The following is a 23,960-nucleotide window of genomic DNA, read 5'->3' on the forward strand; positions in this document are numbered from 1 at the left end:
TCCAACACTGCATGAGTCTCATTCAATATTGGGGAAGTTAAAATCTCCCATCACGACCACCCTATTGCTCCTACATTTTTCTATAATCGTCTACATATTTGTACCTCTACTTCACGCTCGCTTTTGGGAAGCCTGTAGTAAAGTCCCAACAATGTTACTGCACCCTTCCTATTTCTTAGCTCTACCCATAATGCCTCAGTGCTTGAATCCTCTATTGTGCCCTCCTTAATCAAGGCTGTGATATCATCTCTGACCAGTAATCCAACTCCTCCACCCCTTTTACCTCCCTCTCTATCCCTCCTGAAGCATCTATACCCTGGGATATTTAGTTGCCAGTCTTGCCCTTCCCTCAACCAAGTCTCAGTAATACCAATAACATCATATTCCTAGGTACTAATCCAAGCCCTAAGTTCATCTGCCTTACCTGCTACACTTCTCGCATTGAAACAAATGTACCTCAGACCACCTGTCCCTTTGCGTTCATCATCTCTTCCCTGTCTACTCTTCCCCTTAGTCACATTGAATTTATTATCTAGTACCTTACTGGCTTTAGTTGCTGCCTCTTTACTGACCTCTAACTTCCTAATCTGGTTCCCATCCCCCTGCCACATTAGTTTAAAACCTCCCCAACAGTGTTATGTACTAACCCTCCTCACAGCAAGTTATAGAAGTTTGTGAATTCTATTTGAAGTTATTGCCGGTCACCAGAATCCTGCAGTAGCAGAAAATCCTCCCCCCCCCCCCCAACTGCCGCTAATTCCCGTAAACCATAGCTCATTAGAACATCAGGAAACCAAAACCCATCACAATTGGGCTAACCCTGGAATAATCTCTGGAGCGAACAGTGCAGACGAGGAAGGTGGAAATCACCTCAGTTACCACAATGGAAAATCTAAAACTATCTCTACCTCCTGTTTATCAGCCAGCACTGGCAGACTTAGGCATACATCCACCATTTGCAGAGGTTTGTATATTCCAGTGCATTTTATATGTCAACGGGAAGACAGTGTTGTGAGAAGGAGCACGTGCTGCTAAATGACTTTTTTCCTTCATTTACAGGAAGAGTTTTCGATGGAAAAGTCTACACTGGAGTGTGTAACTTCATTGTGCCTTGGGACAGATTGACCCTGTCACAACGCAAGGGTCTTAACCATCGTTACCAGTACGGCTGTAACTGCAAGGTACAGAACACAGCACTCACTCTCTGCTCTTTAACTATTCCCATCCAGTACTGTGTATTTATGGCAGCACCTCTATCAATTGTGCGAGAGAATGGATATAGAAAAGAAACAATCACCCATGTAGAGTGATAGTTAGGAAAAATTAATTCAAACAAGTTAGCTGGTTTATGGTCAGTAAAGAATGCTGAGGTAATAGAAGCAATAACTAGTGTTACTGACTACTTTTTCTGATATTAATGCAGTGTTTACACATTGTTTGGATATGTAATGTTTCCAACTTATCCCACTTGAGAATGTTCAGTGTAAACGTTTTAAATAAACAGTTTTGTCGGCAGTGTGTTCTCTCTGAGAAATGTATTTAACATTTCTCTGTCTCATTCATATCTCCGCAGATTAAACCCTGTTATTACCTGCCATGTTTCGTGACAGCGAAGAATGAGTGCCTCTGGACCGATATGTTGTCTGACCAGGGATACATGGGGCACCAGGCTAAGCACTATGTTTGTATCCGACAGAAAGAGGGTTATTGCAGTTGGTATAGAGGTGCAGCGCCCCCAGACAAGACCAGGATCAATGCCACAGACCCCTGAATGGGATCTTTCTCTGTAAAATATGCTAGCCAGCAAGGGCAGCCATCTTGTGTGACACAGCAATGATTAAATGCCTGACTCCCAGTATTAGCACATCAAACACAGACTTCCTGGCCATTTTCTTGTTTTCTAAGATTTATTCTTAAATTGCCCCGTGCTTGGGCCATTTGACTCCATGCCAATCAATGTTGCTTCAGACTTGCTCCTTGCAGTAATAAATATATTACTGAGCTTCATATATATTTTAATAATGCAGTGTCTTGTGGCATAGTAACTGCCCTTTATCAAGGTGGCACATTGGTGGATGCCTTTATCCCAAAGGTTCAGGCAAAAATATTTTGAACTGTTTTTATTATTTAAAAAAGAAAAGATGCTCAAATTCCCACATCTATTTGTCTGCTGAGAAAGAGATTGTTTATTTGGCATCAGAATGCATTTTAAATAATTGATAACCAAATATATTTTGCAACACAACCCTGTAATCTATCTGGTGGGTTTCTGAAAGGCATTTTAATCTTCAAGCTTGGAATGACTTCAGTTTGGGAGAAATTGCATAAATGTGTTGCCCCCCTGTCTCTGGTCTGGATAGCCAATCTCAACATCTCTGAGCCCTTTGGCGAGTAGCCTCATGGGACTTGCTGGCTTCATTTACATATCTGAAACCATCTCCTTGATCCTAACAGCAGAATTCCACCTCCACGTTTTCATGGTTCTGCGCTATGTGGGATAAAGGGATATTGTCACTGGCTTGTTTATAAGCAGCCAATAGCAGGAAACCACCTGCCATTAGCTGTGTTCATTTAATATTCAAGCACCTTTCAGAGGAGCTGAACTGCCATTTAACAAAAGCTACTGGTTTCCTGTTCAAAAACTGATATAATTGCAGAATTCTGATGTCCGAAACACTGGTTAAGATCTCTATCCAAATTATAAAAATGGTATTTGACTGAATGTGCCATTCTCGTCTCACATTCCACTCAATATTTGATAGATATTTCTGTGGAGAATATTCAAATCCCTCACGGCTTCTCTGTCCAACAGGGGATTTCCCGCCCCCATCACCACCATCATCCCCTCTTTCCTCAATGTGCACCCAAATGCCAGGAGGGAAGTAGGGTCTGGGGTCCCAAATAATTTCCTGTCTTTCCACCTCTTGGGCCATCATGTTGAAGATTGGAGTAAATATCCAGGAAGAGGGCAAAGGTAATTCTTTAAAAAAAATCTCCTTCCAATTTTATGCAGCACCATTAATGTAAGTTTGAAGCAAAAGGTGCTTCAGAGGCTAAGCAAACAAAATCAGCGCTATGAGAGTTTCAATGTGCAAAATTGCACCTGCGGAACTTCGTGGAGTTGTTATATGAACACAAAGTACCAAATGCTCACAAAGAATGTTCTGTGCCTGAGGCAATAGGGAGCATCATTCACACATCTGCAGAACATTTGTAATAAACTATTTGTACCACCAGTTAGAAAGCAGAGCAGCACCATCTGATGTGAGCTAACTCGGATATCAAATAACTGTTTTGTGTCATACAATATAAATAACCATCATCTGGCTTTGCAGACCCCCCACCCCCACTTTCCTGGAGAATATAAATTCCCAAACAGCTCCCCATATTTTCACACAGGTGACAACTCCCATTGGCAGACATTCTGAACAAAGGTCACCTAGAAAACTGCATCAAGAACAAAACACCTTTCTATTTACAACTTTTTAAAAAATGATTAACATAAGCTATATTTTGTCCAGTACACTTCTGCACAAGTAGGCATTTCATCCTCATGAATAACATATTATTGTTTGAAGGATATTGTCATGTCTGCATTATGAGCTCCTCAAAGCTGGATAGGTACAAAAGGAATACTGATGGGAATAAAATAATTAAAAGCTCTTCTTTACAATTATTTCATTTGATTTATCTTTGTAAAATCAGTTTTTTTTCCTGATATGATGATGTAAATATGCTTGTAATGTGTCTATCTGGCTAATGTGGATTTGGAGGGGGGGCAGAGAGGGGTTTAGGAACAGAGGACAAAAACGATTCGATGAAATAAAGCTTTCTTGAAGAAATGTACTTGTCACTAAATTTACAGCATTGTTTGCAGAGTTCTCTGCAGTATTTATGAATTTTATATTCCATGAATGTAAATTCTTTTCAAAAACATAAGATTCCATCCAGTGTCACTTTTGCAGTGTACTCTAAACAGTAAAATTACTTTATTTCTATCACAGCAATGTGATCTCTGCCTCTCTTTTCCTCATGTTTGTTGACAATTGCTTCATTTTATGTATTAATCATTAAAGAGGGTCCAAGGAGACTCATTAAAAGTGAATAATTAGGTTGCATGCTCCCTCCTTAAATGCATGAAACCAGAAAGTAGGCAGCACAGTGGGGGCTGTGGAACTGGATAATTTAATATTTGTTGAAGAGTAAAAACAAAGTGGGGGAGGTTTCAGTTCACAGAGCCAATAAAATGAGAACAAAAATATCAGAGTGGATAGACCGAGAATCTGAAACCTCCCCAAACTCGCAACCTGGGCTTGTCAAATGAGAAGTGAAATTTTACATGCCTTAACCAAACACTGAAGTAAATGAAGATGACATCGGATATGCTTTGAAATGACTGAGCAAAATCTAGATTTCCACTGAGCATGTTTGAGAGCAGCTTCATAGAAAACTACTCCCTGTTCCGAATCTTTAGATTAAAGAGAAAATTTCCCTAATCTTTCTCCATCACTTACAAAGAAATGGGAGAGCTCTTGCAACATTTAAAAGTCAGGAAAGTCAGCTGGGTAACACTCACCATCTCTCTGTGGTTGGGGAAGAAGGTCTGGTCGATGAGTGGGAACTTGGCAGGAGTCAAGGTTTGGGAGATCTTTATCAGCTGGGAAAACTGTAAGAGATAAACAACTGTTAACAAACACATTTCCATCTCCATCAGCTGTTGACTGTAGCTGTGTTACATCCGGAGAAGACTCTATCCCTTTAACAAGAGTTTCATCCGATTGTCAATCCTTCTTTTGAAATGTAGTTGTGTGTAGGGCAGGGTCCGACTCTGCCAGTCAGGGCAGGGTCGGACTCTGCCAGCGAGGGCAGGGTCGGACTCTGCCAGCGAGGGCAGGGTCCGACTCTTAACCTTCTTCTCTCTAATGAAAACAGCCTCAAGTCCCTCAGCCTTCCCTCATAAGATCTTCCCTCCATACCAGGCAACATTCTGGTAAATCTCCTCTGCACCCTTTCCAATGCTTCCACATCCTTCCTATAATGCGGCGACCAGAATTGCACGCAATACACCAAATGCGGCCGCACCAGAGTTTTGTACAGCTGCAACATGACCTCATGGCTCCGAAACTCAATCCCTCTACCAATAAAAGCTAACACACCGTACGCCTTCTTAACAACCCTCTCAACCTGGGTGGCAACTTTCACGGATCTATGTACATGGACACCAAGATCTCTCTGCTCATCCACACTGCCAAGAATCTTACCATTAGCCCAGTACTCTGTCTTCCTGTTATTCCTTCCAAAATGAATCACCTCACACTTTTCTGCATTAAACTCCATTTGCCACCTCTCAGCCCAGCGCTGCAGCTTATCTATGTCCCTCTGTAACTTGAAACATCCTTCCACATGTCCACAACTCCACCGACTTTAGTGTCATCTGCAAATTTACTCACCCATCCCTCTATGCCCTCCTCCAGGTCATTTATAAAAATGACAAACAGCAATGGCCCCAAAACAGATCCTTGTGGTACACCACTAGTAACTGGACTCCAGTCTGAACATTTCCCATCAACCACCACCCTTTGTCTTCTTCCAGCTAGCCAATTTCTAATCCAAACTGCTAAATCACCCTGAATCCCATGCCTCTGTATTTTCTGCAGTAGCCTACCGTGGGGAACCTTATCAAACGCTTTACTGAAATCCATATACACCACATCAAGTGCTTTACCCTCATCCACCTGTTTGGTCACCTTCTCAAGGAACTCAATAAGGTTTGTGAGGCACGACCTACCCTTCACAAAACCGTGTTGACTATCTCTAATCAAATTATTCCTTTCCAGATGATTATACATCCTATCTCTTATAAACCTTTCCAAGACTTTGCTCACAACAGAAGTAAGGCTCACTGGTCTATAGTTACCGGGGTTGTCTCTACTTCCCTTCTTGAACAAGGGGACAACATTTGCTATCCTCCAGTCTTCTGGCACTATTCCTGTAGACAAAGATGACTTAAAGATCAAAGCCAAAGGCTCAGCAATCTCCTCCCTAGCTTCCAAGAGAATCCTAGGATAAATCCCATCCGGCCCAGGGGACTTATCTATTTTCACACTTTCCAGAATTGCTAACACCTTCTACTCATGAACCTCAAGCCCTTCTAGTCTAGTAGCCTGAATCTCAGTATTCTCCTCAACAACATTGTCTTTTTCCTGTGTGAATACTGACGAAAAATATTCATTTAGCACCTCTCCTATCTCCTCGGACTCCACGCACAACTTCCCACTACTGTCCTTGACTGGCCCCACTCTTACCCTAGTCATTCTTTTATTCCTGACATATCTATAGAAAGCTTTAGGGTTATCCTTGATCCTACGTGCCAAAGACTTCTCATGTCCCCTCCTGGCTCTTCTTAGCTCTCTCTTTAGGTCCTTCCTAGCTGACTTGTAACTCTCGAGCGCCCTAACTGAACCGTCACGTCTCATCTTTACATAAGCCTCCTTCTTCCTCTTGACAAGTGTTTCGACTGCTTTAGTAAACCATGGTTCCCTCGCTCAATCACTTCCTCCCTGCCTGACAGGTACATACCTATCAAGGACACGCAGTAGCTGTTCCTTGAACCAGCTCCACATTTCAATTGTGCCCATCCTCTGCAGTTTTCCTCTCCATCCGATGCATCCTAAGTCTTGCCTCATCGCATCATAATTGCCTTTCCCCCAGATATAACTCTTGCCCTACGGCATATACCTATCCCTTTCCATCACTAAAGTAAACATAATCGAATTGTGGTCACTATCACCAAAGTGCTCACCTACCTCCAAATCGAACACCTGTCCTGGTTAATTTCCCAGTACCAAATCCAATATGGCCTCGCCTCTCGTTGGCCTGTTTACATACTGTGTCAGGAAACCCTCCTGCACACATTGGACAAAAACGGACCCATCTAAAGTACTCAAACTATAGAGTTTCCGGTCAATATTTGGAAAGTTAAAGTCCCCCATAACAACTACCCTGTTGCTTTCGCTCATATCCAGAATCATCTTTGCAATCCTTTCCTCTACATCTCTGGAACATTTCGGAGGCCTATAGAAAACCCCTAACAGGGTGACCTCTCCTTTCCTGTTTCTAACCTCAGCCTATACTACCTCAGTAGATGAGTCCTCATCAAACGTCCTTTCTGCCACCGTAATACTGTCCTTGACTAACAATGCCACCCCTCCCCCTCTTTTACCACCTTCCCTGAGCTTACTGAAATATCTAAATCCCGGCACCTGCAACAACCATTCCTGTCCCTGCTCTATCCATGTCTCCGAAATGGCCACAACATCGAAGTCCCAGGTACCAACCCATGCCGCAAGTTCACCCACCTTATTCCGGATGCTCCTGGCATTGAAGAAGACACACTTTAAACCACCTTCCTGCCTGCCGGTACACTCCTGCAACTTTGAAACCTGACTCATGACCTCACTACTCTCAACCTCCTGTATACTGGAGCTACAAATCAGGTTCCCAATCCCCTGCTGAACTAGCTTAAACCCTCCCGAAGAGCATTAGCAAATTTCCCCCCCAGGATATTGGTACCCCTCTGGTCCAGGTGTAGACCATCCCGTTTGTAGAAGTCACACCGACCCCAGAATGAGCCCCAATTATCCAGAAATCTGAAACCCTCCCTCCTGCACCATCCCTGTAGCCACGTGTTCAACTCCTCTCTTTCCCTATTCCTCATCTCGCTAGCACGTGGCATGGGTAACAACCCAGAGATAATAATTCTGTTTGTCCTAGATCTAAGTTTCCACCCTAGCTCCCTGAATTCTTGCCTTACATCCCTATCCCTTTTCCTACCTATGTCGTTGGTACCTATGTGGACCACGACTTGGGGCTGCTCCCCCTCCCCCTTAAGGGTCCCGAAACCACGATCCGAGACATTATGAGGAGTATGGACCCTTAGTTGAAGGGTCAATAATAATAACAGTCGCTTCTTGTCACAAGTAGGCTTCAAAGAAGTTACTGTGAAAAGCCCCTAGTCGCCATATTCAGGCGCCTGTTCGGGGAGGTTGAAACCGGAATTGAACCCGATCTGCTGGTCCTGTTCTGCATTACAAGCCAGCTGTCTTTCATAGAATTTACAACGCAGAATCGCCGAGCAGAAACTTATAGCCAAGTTCCGCACACATGAGTGCGGCCTCAACCGGGACCTGGGATTCATGTCGCATTACATTCATCCCCCACCATCTGGCCTGCAAAATCCTACCAACTGTCCTGGCTTGATACAATTCACACCTCTTTAACCTGGGGTTACCCCATCTCTGGATCTGTAAAGATTTAATCACCTGCTGATGCTCGCATTCCTAGCATTGTTTGGCATCTTTGAATTTGTCTATATATGTGTTTCTGGAACATACCTCTTCATTCACCTAAGGAGCAGCGCTCCGAAAGCTAGTGACATCGAAACAAACCTTTTGGACTTTCACCTGGTGTAAGACTTCGTACTGTGCTCACCCCAGTCCAACGCCGGCATCGCCACATCAGAGAATTTACAGTGCAGAAGGAGGCCATTCGGCCCATCGAGTCTGCACCGGCTCTTGGAAAGAGCACCCTACCCAAGGTCAACACCCCCACCCTATCCCCATAACCCAGTAACCCCACCCAACACTCAGGGCAATTTTGGACACTAAGGGCAATTTATCATGGCCAATTCACCTAACCCGCACATCTTTGGACTGTGGGAGGAAACCGGAGCACCCGGAGGAAACCCACGCAGACACGGGGAGGATGTGCAGACTCCGCACAGACAGTGACCCAAGCTGGGAATCGAACCTGGGACCCTGGATTGTGCTATCCACAATGCTACCGTGCTGCCCCTGTCTTAGCCCACTGTGCTAAACCAGCCCCTCATGAGGGGACACAATTTGAAGTTGAGGGGCACGAGGTTTAGAGGAGACTTGAGGAAATATTTTTCACCCAGAGGGTGGGGGGATGCACTGCCTGGGAGGGTGGTGGGGGCGGGGATGCGCTGCCTGGGGGTGAGGGGGGGGTGGGGGTGGGGATGCGCTGCCTGGGAGGGGGGGGGCGGGGATGCGCTGCCTGAGAGGGTGGTGGGGGGGGGATGCGCTGCCTGGGAGGGTGGTGGGGGGGATGCGCTGCCTGGGAGGGTGGGGGGAGGGATTCGCTGCCTGGGAGGGTGGTGGGGGGAGGGATTCGCTGCCTGGGAGGGTGGTGGGGGTGGGGATGCGCTGCCTGGGAGGGGGTGGGGGGGGGATGCGCTGCCTGGGAGGGCGGTGGGGGGGGGGTGTGCTGTCTGGGAGGGTGGTGGGGGGAGAGATGCGCTGCCTGGGGGGTGGGGGGGTGGGGCGGACTTGCGCTGCCTGGGAGGGTGGGGGGGAGGGATGCGCTGCCTGGGGGGGTGGTGGGGGGGATGCGCTGCCTGGGAGGGTGGGGGGAGCGATGCGCTGCCTGGGAGGGTGGGGGGAGGGATTCGCTGCCTGGGAGGGTGGTGGGGGGAGGGATTCGCTGCCTTGGAGGGTGGTGGGGGTGGGGATGCGCTGCCTGGGAGGGGGTGGGGGGGATGCGCTGCCTGGGAGGGCGGTGGGGGGGGGGGGTGCTGTCTGGGAGGGTGGTGGGGGGAGGGATGCGCTGCCTGGGGGGTGGGGGGGGTGGGGCGGACTTGCGCTGCCTGGGAGGGTGGGGGGGGGAGGGATGCGCTGCCTGGGGGGGTGGTGGGGGGAGGGATGTGCTGCCTGGGAGGGCGGTGGGGGGGGATGCGCTACCTGGGGGGGGGCGGTGGGGGGGGGATGCACTGCCTGGGGGGGGGGGGTGGCAGGGATGCGCTGCCTGGGAGGGTGGTGGGGGCAGAAACCACCCAATCTTTAAAAATCACATGAGAAGCACTTGAAATATCTCAATCAAAGCTATGGGCCGCGTGCTGGGAAGTGGGATTGGTGTAGATTTGGGATAGTATTGTCGGTGCAAATTCGATGGGCTGAAGGGCCTCTGTATTATGTGACTCTGTAACTATGACACGTCACCATGCCAACTAACAATGCAAAAAAAGGACAGTACATGTTATGGTGACAAAAATGTGCGAGTCCCTGAGCGAGTCCCTGAGCGAGTCCCTGAGCGAGTCCCTGAGCGAGTCCCTGAGCGAGTCCCTGAGCGAGTCCCTGAGCGGGTCCCTGAGCAAGTCCCTGAGCGAGTCCCTGAGCGAGTCCCTGAGCGAGTCCCTGAGCGAGTCCCTGAGCGAGTCCCTGAGCGGGTCCCTGTGCGAGTCCCTGAGCGAGTCCCTGAGCGGGTCCCTGAGCGAGTCCCTGAGCGAGTCCCTGAGCGAGTCCCTGAGCGAGTCCCTGAGCGAGTCCCTGAGCGGGTCCCTGAGCGGGTCCCTGAGCGGGTCCCTGAGCGAGTCCCTGAGCGGGTCCCTGAGCGAGTCCCTGAGCGAGTCCCTGAGCGGGTCCCTGAGCGAGTCCCTGAGCGAGTCCCTGAGCGGGTCCCTGAGCGAGTCCCTGAGCGGGTCCCTGAGCGAGTCCCTGAGCGAGTCCCTGAGCGAGTCCCTGAGCGAGTCCCTGAGCGAGTCCCTGAGCGAGCACGTTTAACCGCATTCCTGGCACTCACAGCGCCGAGAAGCACATGGCTATTCAACACAACTCACGGTAAATAAGGGGCCTCAATGGGGAACGCGTGGCAGAAGCTGCACATAGTCCCGTTTTGTACACTGGGGAGTTCCGAGGCCCCTGAAGCAATCTCTGATGCCCCCCCAGCCCGAACGCACTTCATGTGCCATCAATGAACACAAGACGAGTAGTGAACGTAACTGAGGCTTTAATAAGCTAAACAGAAAGCCTCCTGGCCTCTGATCCCGAACTGAGGCAGTGCCGGAGGTCAGCCACCTTTATACCGAACCCGAGGGGAGGCGGAGCCAGTAGGCAGTGGTTTACCACAATACATGTAGTACAGTAACAGTTTACCACAATACATATAATATACTAACAGTGGTTTACCACATTCACCCCCTGTTAAAAAAAGAGTCCAGCGGGGGTGAAGTGGACTTAAAGGTCAAGTCTGTCGGGGGCCTTGACCTTCCGCCGTGATCGCCTCAGTCCCAGCTGTGGTGTTGGCACCGGTGTGGAGACCTGCGCGTTTCGGAGTATGTTGTCCTCTTCTTCACCCAGTAGTTGAGTTGGTGGAGTGGGGGCGGTGTGCGGGTCGGGGGTGGTGGTGATGGCCGCTGGGGAACCTGCAGGTGCCAAATCCCGGAGGGAGACTGTCCTGCCGCCCGTCCTGATGTGCCGCGTAGGCATATTGTGGGTTGGCAGGAGGAGCAGGACCTTCTCGACGAGGGGATCCGATTTCTGGCTCCTCGCATGCTTCCGGAGGAGGACGGGCCCTGGGACTGTCAGCCAGGACGGGAGCGAGACCCCGGAGGTGGACTTCCTAGGGAAGGCAAACAGACGCTTGTGAGGGGTCTCATTGGTGGCGCTTGTAGCCATGTAAAATGGCTGCGTTCCGATTAATCTGGCCAAAACCCAGTTTAAAATGGCTAACCCGAAAGACTGCTGGGAAAAGTAGCCAAGAAGACACAAGCAGGCAGCGGCAGACAGGTTTGCATATTCACCTCTGGGAACGTAGCCCAGATCGATACTCAGGGCTATCAACAGCCCATCAACCCAGGTATCCGCAGTTGCATTCAGGACTGTTTGCAGCCCATCTACTCAGACATCCACAGTTAAATCGGCTATCCCCGGGAACAATTGCAACATATTAGCAATTGAATGCCGGGCCAGACCTGTCGGCGCCTGCAGTGGCCGAAACAAAGACAGGTGAGCGACCACCCCCCGATCGAGGAATCGCCTCACCATTGGACACATCGACCCTAGAGACTGGGGACAGAATCCAATCACTTGGGACTCAGGGTCAAGGGCCGCCCCGGGAGGCGGGAAGCCCCTGGGCCCTATAAAAGTGAAGGTCCAAGTTCAGATCTCTCTCTCTCTCATCTTCGCCTGCTCGAGACCTTCGCAAGACCAGCCACCGGCAAGTGTAAGTTTGAATCCAGCGATCGCTATCCGATAGAGACACCTAGCCACCGACCTGTAGCAGCCTTTTGAATCCCGCGGGCCAGATTTGATTGGACAAGCCATTCGTTTCCCTGACCTGGTGGGCTCTTCCTAAGTTAAGTATTGGCCAGTAGTGATAGGTTTATTATATAGAAAGTAGTATTTGGGTATTAATATTGCTTGTTGTATATAATAAATGACCGTTGTTTTAATCCTTACTAAGCGGTGTGCTGTATTATTAATCATAACCTGAACTTGAACCACGTGGCGGTATCATAAAGATACCTGGTGACTCATGAGCAAAGGTGACCTAAACAGAGCAAATAGACTAAAGCTAAAAAGAGCAACACGCTGCACATGAGCGACCGGATGGAGTGGATCGGAGAGAACCTCCTGCCAGCTGGAGACTGGGAGACTTCTAGACCGTAGAGCCAGAAGGACGGCCTTACAGACCGTCGCGTTCTCCCTCTCCACCTGTCCGTTTCCCCGGGGATTGTAGCTGGTCGTCCTGCTCGAGGCAATGCCCTTGCTAAGCAGGAACTGACGCAACTCGTCGCTCATGAAGGAGGAACCCCGATGTAGGTGGGGAACCCGAACAAGGCGGAGAGATTGTGCAGGGCCTTGATGACGGTGACAGAGGTCATGTCAGGGCATGGGATGGCAAGGGGAATCTTGAGTATTCGTCAACTACGTTGAGGAAGTACACGTCACGGTCAGTGGAGGGGAGGGGCCCTTTGAAGTCGATGCTGAGGCGCTCAAAGGGCCGAGAGGCCTTTACCAGGCGTGCTCTGTCTGGCCGATAGAAGTGCAGTTTGCACTCCGCGCAGAGCTGGTCCCTGGTCACGGTCCTGACCTCCTCGATGGAGTAAGGCAGGTTGCGGGCCGTGATAAAATGAAAAAAACGAGTGACCCCCGGGTGACAGAGGTCATTGTGGAGGGCCTGAAGTCGGTCTACTTGTGCACTGGCACATGTACCGCGGGATAGGGCATCTGGGGCTCATTGAGCTTCCCCGGTCGGTACAAGATATCGTAGTTGTAGCTGGAGAGTTCGATCCTCCACCTCAGAATCTTGTCGTTCTTGATCTTGCCCCGTTGTGTATTGTTAAATAGGAAGGCAACTGACCGCTGGTCAGTGAGGAGAGTGAATCGCCTGCCGGCGAGGTAATGCCTCCAATGTCTCACAGCTTCTACAATGGCCTGGGCTTCCTTTTCGATGGAGGAGTGTCGAATTTCGGAGGCATGGAGGGTACGGGAGAAGAAAGCCATGGGCCTGCCCACCTGGTTGAGGGTTGCGGGCAGAGCAAAGTCCGATGCATCGTTCTCCACCTGGGATGGAATGGACTCGTCCACAGCGTGCTTCGCGGCTTTGGCAATATCTGCCTCGATGCAGTTGAAGGCCAGGCGGGCCTTCTCTTCAGGGATCTCTTCAGGGCCTTGGGGCAGTGGGTGAGGGGAAGTTCCAGGAGGGGGCGCATGCGGTTGGGGTCGGGCCCCAGGACTCCGTTTTCCACAACGTAGCCAAGTATGGCTAGGCTGGTTGTGCGGAAAACGCATTTCTCCTTCTTGTATGTGAGGTTACACGTGTAGTGTCTCCCACCCACCCTCCTCCTCTAACCTAATAATAAGACCCATTGGTGTAAGGTAAGTGCCATATTATAGTATTATATTATTAGCATTGTGCAGGTCAAGGATTGGAGGTGGAGGAGCAGTCTCTGTCAGCGAGAGAACCTGAGAACATCTCAGAAGGTAAGCAAATGATTTTTACTTTTATACCTTTTTTTCAAATTGTGTGTGTCAGGGGGAAACTGAAGTGACATCACAGAAAAGCTGTGACCTGAGTGGCTGGTTGGGATTCTAACCTAAATTTTTTTGAGTATTTGGGAACTAATTAAACATAATAACTTAATTATAATTTAGAGGATATCTAAGCCAGAGATCGGAGAATATTATAGTTAGCTATCGCATTTCTATTAGAAATCTAGTGCTAGGAAACAGATAGTTGACAGTAACTTTGTAATTTAATAAAAAAGTATTTAAAAAAAAAAGACAAATTTTAATTTTAATTAATTGACGCAATGTCAGTTAGAGGGGTGCTGTGCTCTGACTGTGAGATGTGGCAGGTCCGGGAGGCTTCCAGCGTCCCGGATGGCTTCATCTGCAGAAAGTGCACCCAACTGCAGCTCCTCACAGACCGCATGGTTCGGTTGGAGCAGCAATTGGATGCACTTAGGAGCATGCAGGTGGCGGAAAGCGTCATAGATCGCAGTTATGTAAGTGTGGTCACACCCAAGGTGCAGGCAGAGAAATGGGTGACCACCAGAAAGGGCAGGCAGTCAGTGCAGGAATCCCCTGTGGTTGTCCCCCTCTCGAACAGATATACCCCTTTGGATACTGTCGGGGGGGATAGCCTATCAGGGGAAAACAGCAGCAGCCAGAGCAGTGGCACCACGGCTGGCTCTGATGTTCAGAAGGGAGGGTCAAAGCGCAGAAGAGTAATAGTTATAGGGGACTCTATAGTCAGGGGCACAGATAGGCGCTTCTGTGGACGTGAAAGAGACTCCAGGATGGTATGTTGCCTCCCTGGTGCCAGGGTCCAGGATGTCTCCGAACGGGTAGAGGGAATCCTGAAGGGGGAGGGCAAACAGGCAGAGGTCGTTGTACATATTGGTACTAACGACATAGGCAGGAAGGGGCATGAGGTCCTGCAGCAGGAGTTCAGGGAGCTAGGCAGAAAGTTAAAAGACAGGACCTCGAGGGTTGTAATCTCGGGATTACTCCCTGTGCCACGTGCCAGTGAGGCTAGAAATAGGAAGATAGAGCAGACAAACACGTGGCTAAACAGCTGGTGTAGGAGGGAGGGTTTCTGTTATCTGGACCACTGGGAGCTCTTCCGGGGAAGGTGTGACCTGTATAAGATGGACGGGTTGCATCTAAACCGGAGAGGCATAAATATCCTGGCCGCGAGATTTGCTAGTGTCACACGGGAGGGTTTAAACTAGTATGGCAGGGGGGTGGGCACGGGAGCAATAGGTCAGAAGGTGAGAGCATTGAGGGAGAACTAGGGAATAGGGACAGTGTGGCTCTGAGGCAGAGCAGACGGGGAGAAGTTGCTGAACACAGCGGGTCTGGTGGCCTGAAGTGCATATGTTTTAATGCAAGGAGCATTACGGGTAAGGCAGATGAACTTAGAGCTTGGATTACTACTTGGAACTATGATGTTGTTGCCATTACAGAGACCTGGTTGAGGGAAGGGCAGGATTGGCAGCTAAACGTTCCAGGATTTAGATGTTTCAGGCGGGATAGAGGGGGATGTAAAAGGGGAGGTGGAGTTGCGCTACTTGTTCAGGAGAGTATCACAGCTATACAGCGAGAGGACACCTCAGAGGGCAGTGAGGCTATATGGGTAGAGATCAGGAATAAGAAGGGTGCAGTCACAATGTTGGGGGTATACTACAGGCCTCCCAACAGCCAGCGGGAGATAGAGGAGCAGATAGGTAGACAGATTTTGGAAAAGAGTAAAAACAACAGGGTTGTGGTGATGGGAGACTTCAACTTCCCCAATATTGACTGGGACTCACTTAGTGCCAGGGGCTTAGACGGGGCAGAGTTTGTAAGGAGCATCCAGGAGGGCTTCTTAAAACAATATGTAAACAGTCCAACTAGGGAAGGGGCGGTACTGGACCTGGTATTGGGGAATGAGCCCGGCCAGGTGGTAGATGTTTCAGTAGGGGAGCATTTCGGTAACAGTGACCACAATTCAGTAAGTTTTAAAGTACTGGTGGACAAGGATAAGAGTGGTCCGAGGATGAATGTGCTAAATTGGGGGAAGGCTAATTATAACAATATTAGGCGGGAACTGAAGAACATAGATTGGGGGCGGATGTTTGAGGGCAAATCAACATCTGACATGTGGGAGGCTTTCAAGTGTCAGTTGAAAGGAATACAGGACAGGCATGTTCCTGTGAGGAAGAAAGATAAATACGGCAATTTTCGGTAACCTTGGATGACGAGTGATATTGTAGGCCTCGTCAAAAAGAAAAAGGAGGCATTTGTCAGGGCTAAAAGGCTGGGAACAGACGAAGCCTGTGTGGCATATAAGGAAAGTAGGAAGGAACTTAAGCAAGGAGTCAGGAGGGCTAGAAGGGGTCATGAAAAGTAATTGGCAAATAGGGTTAAGGAAAATCCCAAGGCTTTTTACACTTACATAAAAAGCAAGAGGGTAGCCAGGGAAAGGGTTGGCCCACTGAAGGATAGGCAAGGGAATCTATGTGTGGAGCCAGAGGAAATGGGCGAGGTACTAAATGAATACTTTGCATCAGTATTCACCAAAGAGAAGGAATTGGTAGATGTTGAGTATGGAGAAGGGGGTGTAGATAGCCTGGGTCACATTGTGATCCAAAAAGACGAGGTGTTGGGTGTCTTAAAAAATATTAAGGTAGATAAGTCCCCAGGGCCGGATGGGATCTACCCCAGAATACTGAAGGAGGCTGGAGAGGAAATTGCTGCGGCCTTGACAGAAATCTTTGGATCCTCGCTGTCTTCAGGGGATGTCCCGGAGGACTGGAGAATAGCCAATGTTGTTCCTCTGTTTAAGAAGGGTGGCAGGGATAATCCCGGGAACTACAGGCCGGTGAGCCTTACTTCAGTGGTAGGGAAATTACTGGAGAGAATTCTTCGAGACAGGATCTACTCCCATTTGGAAGCAAATGGACGTATTAGTGAGAGGCAGCACGGTTTTGTGAAGGGGAGGTCGTGTCTCACTAACTTGATAGAGTTTTTCGAGGAGGTCACTAAGATGATTGATGCAGGTAGGGCAGTAGATGTTGTCTATATGGACTTCAGTAAGGCCTTTGACAAGGTCCCTCATGGTAGACTAGTACAAAAGGTGAAGTCACACGGGATCAGGGGTGAACTGGCAAGGTGGATACAGAACTGGCTAGGCCATAGAAGGCAGAGGGTAGCAATGGAGGGATGCTTTTCTAATTGGAGGGCTGTGACCAGTGGTGTTCCACAGGGATCAGTGCTGGGACCTTTGCTCTTTGTAGTATATATAAATGATTTGGAGGAAAATGTAACTGGTCTGATTAGTAAGTTTGCAGACGACACAAAGGTTGGTGGAATTGCGGATAGCGATGAGGACTGTCTGAGGATACAGCAGGATTTAGATTGTCTGGAGACTTGGGCGGAGAGATGGCAGATGGAGTTTAACCTGGACAAATGTGAGGTAATGCATTTTGGAAGGGCTAATGCAGGTAGGGAATATACAGTGAATGGTAGAACCCTCAAGAGTATTGAAAGTCAAAGAGATCTAGGAGTACAGGTCCACAGATCACTGAAAGGGGCTACACAGGTGGAGAAGGTAGTCAAGAAGGCATACGGCATGCTTGCCTTCATTGGCCGGGGCATTGAGTATAAGAATTGGCAAGTCATGTTGCAGCTGTATAGAACCTTAGTTAGGCCACACTTGGAGTATAGTGTTCAATTCTGGTCGCCACACTACCAGAAGGATGTGGAGGCTTTAGAGAGGGTGCAGAAGAGATTTACCAGAATGTTGCCTGGTATGGAGGGCATAAGCTATGAGGAGCGATTGAATAAACTCGGTTTGTTCTCACTGGAACGAAGGAGGTTGAGGGGCGACCTGATAGAGGTATACAAAATTATGAGGGGCATAGACAGAGTGGATAGTCAGAGGCTTTTCCCCAGGGTAGAGGGGTCAATTACTAGGGGGCATAGGTTTAAGGTGAGAGGGGCAAAGTTTAGAGTAGATGTACGAGGCAAGTTTTTTACGCAGAGGGTAGTGGGTGCCTGGAACTCGCTACCGGAGGAGGTGGTGGAGGCAGGGACGATAGGGACATTTAAGGGGCATCTTGACAAATATATGAATAGGATGGGAATAGAAGGATACGGACCCAGGAAGTGTAGAAGATTGTAGTTTAGTCGGGCAGTATGGTCGGCACGGGCTTGGAGGGCCGAAGGGCCTGTTCCTGTGCTGTACATTTCTTTGTTCTTTGTTCTTTTGTTAAGGAGCTTAGCGGTGTGGGGGAAATGCCGGAGGTTTGCGTCATGGTCCTGCTGGTCATGGCCACAGATGGTGACATTATCTAGGTACGGGAACGTGGCCCGCAGCCCGTACTAGTCAACCATTCGGTCCATTTCTCTCTGGAAGACCGAGTCCCCATTGGTGACGCCGAAGGGAACACTGAGGAAGTGGTAGAGGCGGCCATCTGCCTTGAAGGCAGTGTATTGGCGGTCCTCTGGGCGGATAGGGAGCTGGTGGTACGCGGACTTCAGGTCAACTGTGGAGAAGCCGCGATACTGCGCAATCTGATTGACCATGTCAGATATGCGGGGGAGGGGGTACGCAGCGAGCTGCGTGTACCGGTTGATGGTCTGACTGTAGTCGATGACCATCTGGTGCTTCTCCCCAGTCTTGACGACCACCACTTGGGCTCTCCAGGGACTGGTACTAGCCTCAATGATCCCTTCTCGTAGGAGTCGCTGGACCTCTGACCTGATAAAGGCCCTGTCCCGGGCACTGTATCATCTGCCCCTAGTGGCGACGGGCTTACAGTCCAGGGTGAGGTTAGCGAAGAGCGAGGGTGGGGCGACCTTAAGGGTCGCGAGGCTGCAGACGGTGAGGGAGGGAGGGGTCGGTCCGTCGAACTTTAAAGTAAGGCTTTGGAGGTGGCACTGGAAGTCGAGCCCCAGTAATAGGGCAGCGCAGAGATGGGGAAGGACGTAGAGCTTAAAGTTAGTGTACGCCTTGTACTGAAAGGGTCGCGACACAGTACCCCCGGATTGCTACGGAATGTGATCCGGAACCCAAGGAGATTTTCTGGGTCGCGTGTAAAATTGGGAGGGAGCAGCACCTTACCGTATCTGCGTGTATGAAGCTGTCTGTGCTCCCGGAGTCGAAGAGGCAGGCCGTCTCGTGCCTGTTGATCCGGACGGTCATCGTGGATTTCGTGGGGTGATGAGGTCAAGACTGGTCGAGTGTGATGGTGGTGAGCTTCGGAAGGTGATGGGTAGGCCGGTCAGAAGTAGCGGCGGCCAGCGTATCACCGGGTGAGCAGGGGTCCCGGGAGGCTGCGGAGTGATCCCAAAATGGCGGCCCCCATGGGTCGCGGGTGGTGGGCAAAATCAAAGATGGCGGCGCCCACGGGTCGCACATGGCGGGTGGCGTGGCAGCTGGGGAGCAGCCCCGACAGGCAACAGGCAGCGCTGCTGGGCCTAGGAACTTTAGGGACAGGTCGGGCCTGGCAAGCTTTGGCGAAGTGGCTCTTCCTTCCACACCCGTTGCAAATCGCGTTCCGTGCAGGGCAGCGTTGTTGGGATGCTTACCCTGACATCAAAAGTAGCACTTCGGGCTTCCGGCGTTGGCGGGCTGCTGCGCGGCACAGGCTTGCGCCGCACTCGAGTTGGATGATGGCGGCGCCCACAGGGTTCCCGAGGGTGCCACGTGGTCGGAGGTGTAGGCCTCCAGGTTCTGGAAAGCCACTTCCAGCAAGTTTGAGAGCTGCACTGTCTCTGGGAGGCCGAGTGTACCCCCTTCTAGCAAGCGCTGGCGAATGTAATTCGATTTAATGCCTGCGACATTGGCGTCCCTGATCAACAGCTCCGTGTGTTGGGTAGCCAATACCGCCTGGCAAGCACAGCTCCGGCCGAGTACCCGCAAGTCACGCAGGAATTCGGCTTGTGATTCTCTGGGGCGTTGTCACCTCGTGGCAAGAAGGTGCCGAGCATACACCTCGTTTACTGACTTTACGTATTGTTCCTTCAGCAGCATTATCGCCTCCGTATACAAGGGGGCGTCCCTGATGAGAAGGAAAACTTGTGGGTTCACCCGTGCGTCGAGTATTTGCTGCTTTTGGAGGTCGGTGACCTCGGTGGAGGATCTGAGGTAAGCTTCGAAGCAGTTTAGCCAGTACTCGAATGTTGCAGTAGCGTCGGCTGCTTGTGGGTCCAACTCCAGGCAATCAGGCTTGAGCGATGAATTAATCTTAAAAGTTTAGCTTATTAAATTGATGTGCCATCAATGAACACAAGATGAGTAGTGAACAAAACTGAGGCTTTAATAAGGAAAACAGAAGGCCTCCTGGCCTCTGATCCCAAACTGAGGCAGGGCCGGAAGTCAGCCACCTTTATACCGAGCCCGAGGGAGGGCGGAGCCATCAGATAGTGGTTTACCACAATACATGAAGTACAGTAACAGTTTACCACAATACTTATAATATACTAACAGTGGTTTGCCACAGCACGATAGGAGGGTTCCCTCTCCCGAGTTCTGCACAGAGACAGCATCTCCGGTTCCGAAGGCCCTTTCGGGTCTTTTCGTGTCGTAGTTCCTTTTTTGGGAAGCAGGAGAGTTTTGACTTCACCCCACCCCTCCCCAAGTTGGGAAACAGCAGCTGAGCCTGTGGTCAGGTGTTACCCCATGAACAATTCCACTGGTGCTACTCCCACCGTGAGCGGCTTAGTCCGATAATGTTTTTAAAAATATTTTAATTCAAATTTTCAGTTTACAAACAGATAAAATATTCAACCCGATTCATACAATATACAAAAAAATCACGTCGCCCAATGCTCTTCCAATTTAAAAAATATATTATTTTGTTCACAATTTTCCAGTGCTTCTGCACTGGACAGGACGAGGGCCTCCAGCCAGGCTGCTGCACTGGGACAGGGCCTCCAGCCAGGCCACTGCACTGGGCGGGACGAGGGCCTACTGCCAGGCTGCTGCACTGGGCGGGACGAGGGCCTACAGCCAGGCTGCTGCCAGGCTGCTGCACTGGGACAGGACCTCCAGCCAGGCTGCTGCACTGGGCGGGACGAGGGCCTCCAGCCAGGCTGCTGCCAGGCTGCTGCACTGGGACAGGGCCTCCAGCCAGGCCGCTGCACTAGGCCAGAGCCTACATCCAGGCTGCTACACTGGACAGGACGAGGGCCTCCAGCCAGGCTGCTGCACTGGGACAGGGGCCTGCAGCCAGGCTGCTGCACTGGGACAGGGCCCCCAGCCAGGCTGCTGCACTGGGGCAGGGCCTACAGCCAGGCTGTTGCACTGGGGCAGGGTCTCCAGCCGGGCTGCTGCACTGGGGCAGGGTCTCCAGCCAGGCTGCTGCACTGGGCGAGACGAGGGCCAACAGCCAGGCTGCTGCACTGGGCGGGATGAGGGCCTACAGCCAGGCTGCTGCCAGGCTGCTGCACTGAGGCAGGGCCTCCAGCCAGGCTGCTGCACTGGGGCAGGGCCTCCAGCCAGGCCACTGCACTGGGCGGGATGAGGGCCTACAGCCAGGCTGCTGCACTGGGCGGGATGTGGGCCAACAGCCAGGCTGCTGCCAGGCTGCTGCACTGGGGCAGGGCCTGCAGCCAGGCCGCTGCACTGGGCGGGATGAGGGCTTACAGCCAGGCTGCTGCACTGGGCGGGACGAGGGCCTCCAGCCAGGCTGCTGCACTGGGACAGGGCCTACAGCCAGGCTGCTGCACTGGGTCAGGGTCTCCAGCCAGGCTGCTGCACTGGGACAGGGGCCTGCAGCCAGGCTGCTGCACTGGGACAGGGGCCTGCAGCCGGGCTGCTGCACTGGAACAGGGCCTACAGCCAGGCTGCTGCACTGGGGCAGGGCCTCCAGCCAGGCTGCTGCACTGGGCGGGATGAGGGCCTACAGCCAGGCTGCTGCACTGGGCGGGATGAGGGCCTACAGCCAGGCTGCTGCACTGGGCGGGATGAGGGCCTACAGCCAGGCTGCTGCACTGGGCGGGACGAGGGCCTCCAGCCAGGCTGCTGCCAGGCTGCTGCACTGGGACAGGGCCTCCAGCCAGGCCGCTGCACTAGGACAGAGTCTACATCCAGGCTGCTACACTGGACAGGACGAGGGCCTCCAGCCAGGCTGCTGCACTGGGACAGGGGCCTGCAGCCAGGCTGCTGCACTGGGACAGGGCCCCCAGCCAGGCTGCTGCACTGGGGCAGGGCCTACAGCCAGGCTGTTGCACTGGGGCAGGGTCTCCAGCCGGGCTGCTGCACTGGGGCAGGGTCTCCAGCCAGGCTGCTGCACTGGGCGAGACGAGGGCCAACAGCCAGGCTGCTGCACTGGGCGGGATGAGGGCCTACAGCCAGGCTGCTGCCAGGCTGCTGCACTGAGGCAGGGCCTCCAGCCAGGCTGCTGCACTGGGGCAGGGCCTCCAGCCAGGCCACTGCACTGGGCGGGATGAGGGCCTACAGCCAGGCTGCTGCACTGGGCGGGATGTGGGCCTACAGCCAGGCTGCTGCCAGGCTGCTGCACTGGGGCAGGGCCTGCAGCCAGGCCGCTGCACTGGGCGGGATGAGGGCTTACAGCCAGGCTGCTGCACTGGGCGCGACGAGGGCCTACAGCCAGGCTGCTGCACTGAGCGGGACGAGGGCCTACAGCCAGGCTGCTGCACTGAGCGGGACGAGGGCCTACAGCCAGGCTGCTGCACTGAGCGGGACGAGGACCTCCAGCCAGGCTGCTGCACTGGGACAGGGCCTACAGCCAGGCTGCTGCACTGAGCGGGACGAGGGCCTCCAGCCAGGCTGCTGCACTGAGCGGGACGAGGGCCTCCAGCCAGGCTGCTGCACTGAGACAGGGCCTACAGCCAGGCTGCTGCACTGGGTCAGGGCCTCCAGCCAGGCTGCTGCACTGGGCAGGACGAGGGCCTGCAGCCAGGCTGCTGCACTGGGACAGGGGCCTGCAGCCGGGCTGCTGCACTGGGACAGGGGCCTGCAGCCAGGCTGCTGCACTGGGGCAGGGCCTCCAGCCAGGCTGCTGCACTGGGCAGGATGAGGGCCTACAGCCAGGCTGCTGCACTGGGCGGGATGAGGGCCTACAGCCAGGCTGCTGCACTGGGCGGGAGTGAGGACCTGCAGCTGATGGGCTATCAAGGAAACAAAGGCAAGAGCGTCTGCCTTCGCCCCTGTCTTTGACTCCGGCAAGTGTGAGAACCTCAAAATAGCCATCAATGGACATGGCTTCAAGTCGACACTGAGAATGCCCGACATGTGCAAAGAGACCCAAACATTCATGAACCCAGGGCAGGACCAGAACATGTGTGTGTGTGATGGGCCTCCAGAGCACCTGTCCCCTACGTCTGCAAAAAAACCCACTCATTCAGACCCTGGTCAAATTCATCTTGAATTGTTATCGGGCTGAGCCTAGCACGCAAAGAGGTTGTCTTCACTCTATATAGAGCCTCACTCCATTCCCCACCCCCAAATTCATGGCACAATTCCTCCTCCCACTTTCTTTATTTTCATCCAACAGGACCTGATACGTCGACATCAGCTGACCACAGATGTCCGACACCCACCATCCCCTACACTTGCCGCTGAAAGAACTCTGTCCATTAAAGAGGGAGGAGAGGCCAAAGGGAAGGGAGGAATCTCCCTGAGCACCAAGTTTCGTGCCTGCTAATATCAAAACTGGTTAGCTCTTGAGAGCTTATCCTTCTCCAGCCTCTCCTCACAACTCAGGAGCTTACCATCAACAAAAAGATCCCTAAACTTCCAATCCCTCCTCCTTCCAAACCCCGAAGGACAAATCCAAAACTTCTGGCACAAAACGATGGTTTCCACAGATTGGGGCCAACATTGACCTAGCTCCCAGTTTGCAACGCCGTCCAAGTTGACTCCATATTTTAAAGGTGGCCACCACCCCGGATTGGCCATTTCATTGGGGAAATGGAAGGGGAGCCGTGACCAATGACCTCAAGCTGGTACTTTCCTCTCCATCCGCCCCACATGGACACCGTCCCTCTATACCACCCCCCGCCCAATAATAATATAACAGGTTGGGTAACGCAGCCCCCTGATTGGCTATGCCTTTGTAAAAAACCCTAGGTATCTAAAAAGATAATCTTATTGACTCATGTAAAGAAAAACTTTGAAAGGAAAACTGGAAGGCACTGAAACGAAAA

At 51.5% G+C, this 23,960-nt stretch overlaps 2 protein-coding genes across 3 annotated transcripts in view; one reads left to right on the forward strand and one right to left on the reverse strand.

Moving 5' to 3' along the window:
- Positions 1–4,108, forward strand: part of LOC140396595 (metalloproteinase inhibitor 3) — a 90,074-nt gene extending 85,966 nt beyond the window's left edge. Inside the window, exons 4-5 of the mRNA XM_072485393.1 lie at positions 1,060–1,181; positions 1,574–4,108. Of these exons, the coding sequence (XP_072341494.1) occupies positions 1,060–1,181; positions 1,574–1,771 (320 nt within the window). The 3' untranslated portion in view covers positions 1,772–4,108. The remainder of the gene's footprint in view (positions 1–1,059; positions 1,182–1,573) is intronic.
- Positions 1–23,960, reverse strand: part of LOC140396596 (synapsin-3-like) — a 749,989-nt gene that overhangs the window by 395,974 nt on the left and 330,055 nt on the right. For both annotated transcript variants that reach the window (XM_072485394.1, XM_072485395.1), the window contains exon 6: positions 4,577–4,666. In XM_072485394.1, coding sequence (XP_072341495.1) covers positions 4,577–4,666 — 90 coding nt within the window. The remainder of the gene's footprint in view (positions 1–4,576; positions 4,667–23,960) is intronic.

Source organism: Scyliorhinus torazame, chromosome 19, assembly GCF_047496885.1.
Source record: "Scyliorhinus torazame isolate Kashiwa2021f chromosome 19, sScyTor2.1, whole genome shotgun sequence".
NCBI classification, from domain to species: domain Eukaryota; kingdom Metazoa; phylum Chordata; class Chondrichthyes; order Carcharhiniformes; family Scyliorhinidae; genus Scyliorhinus; species Scyliorhinus torazame.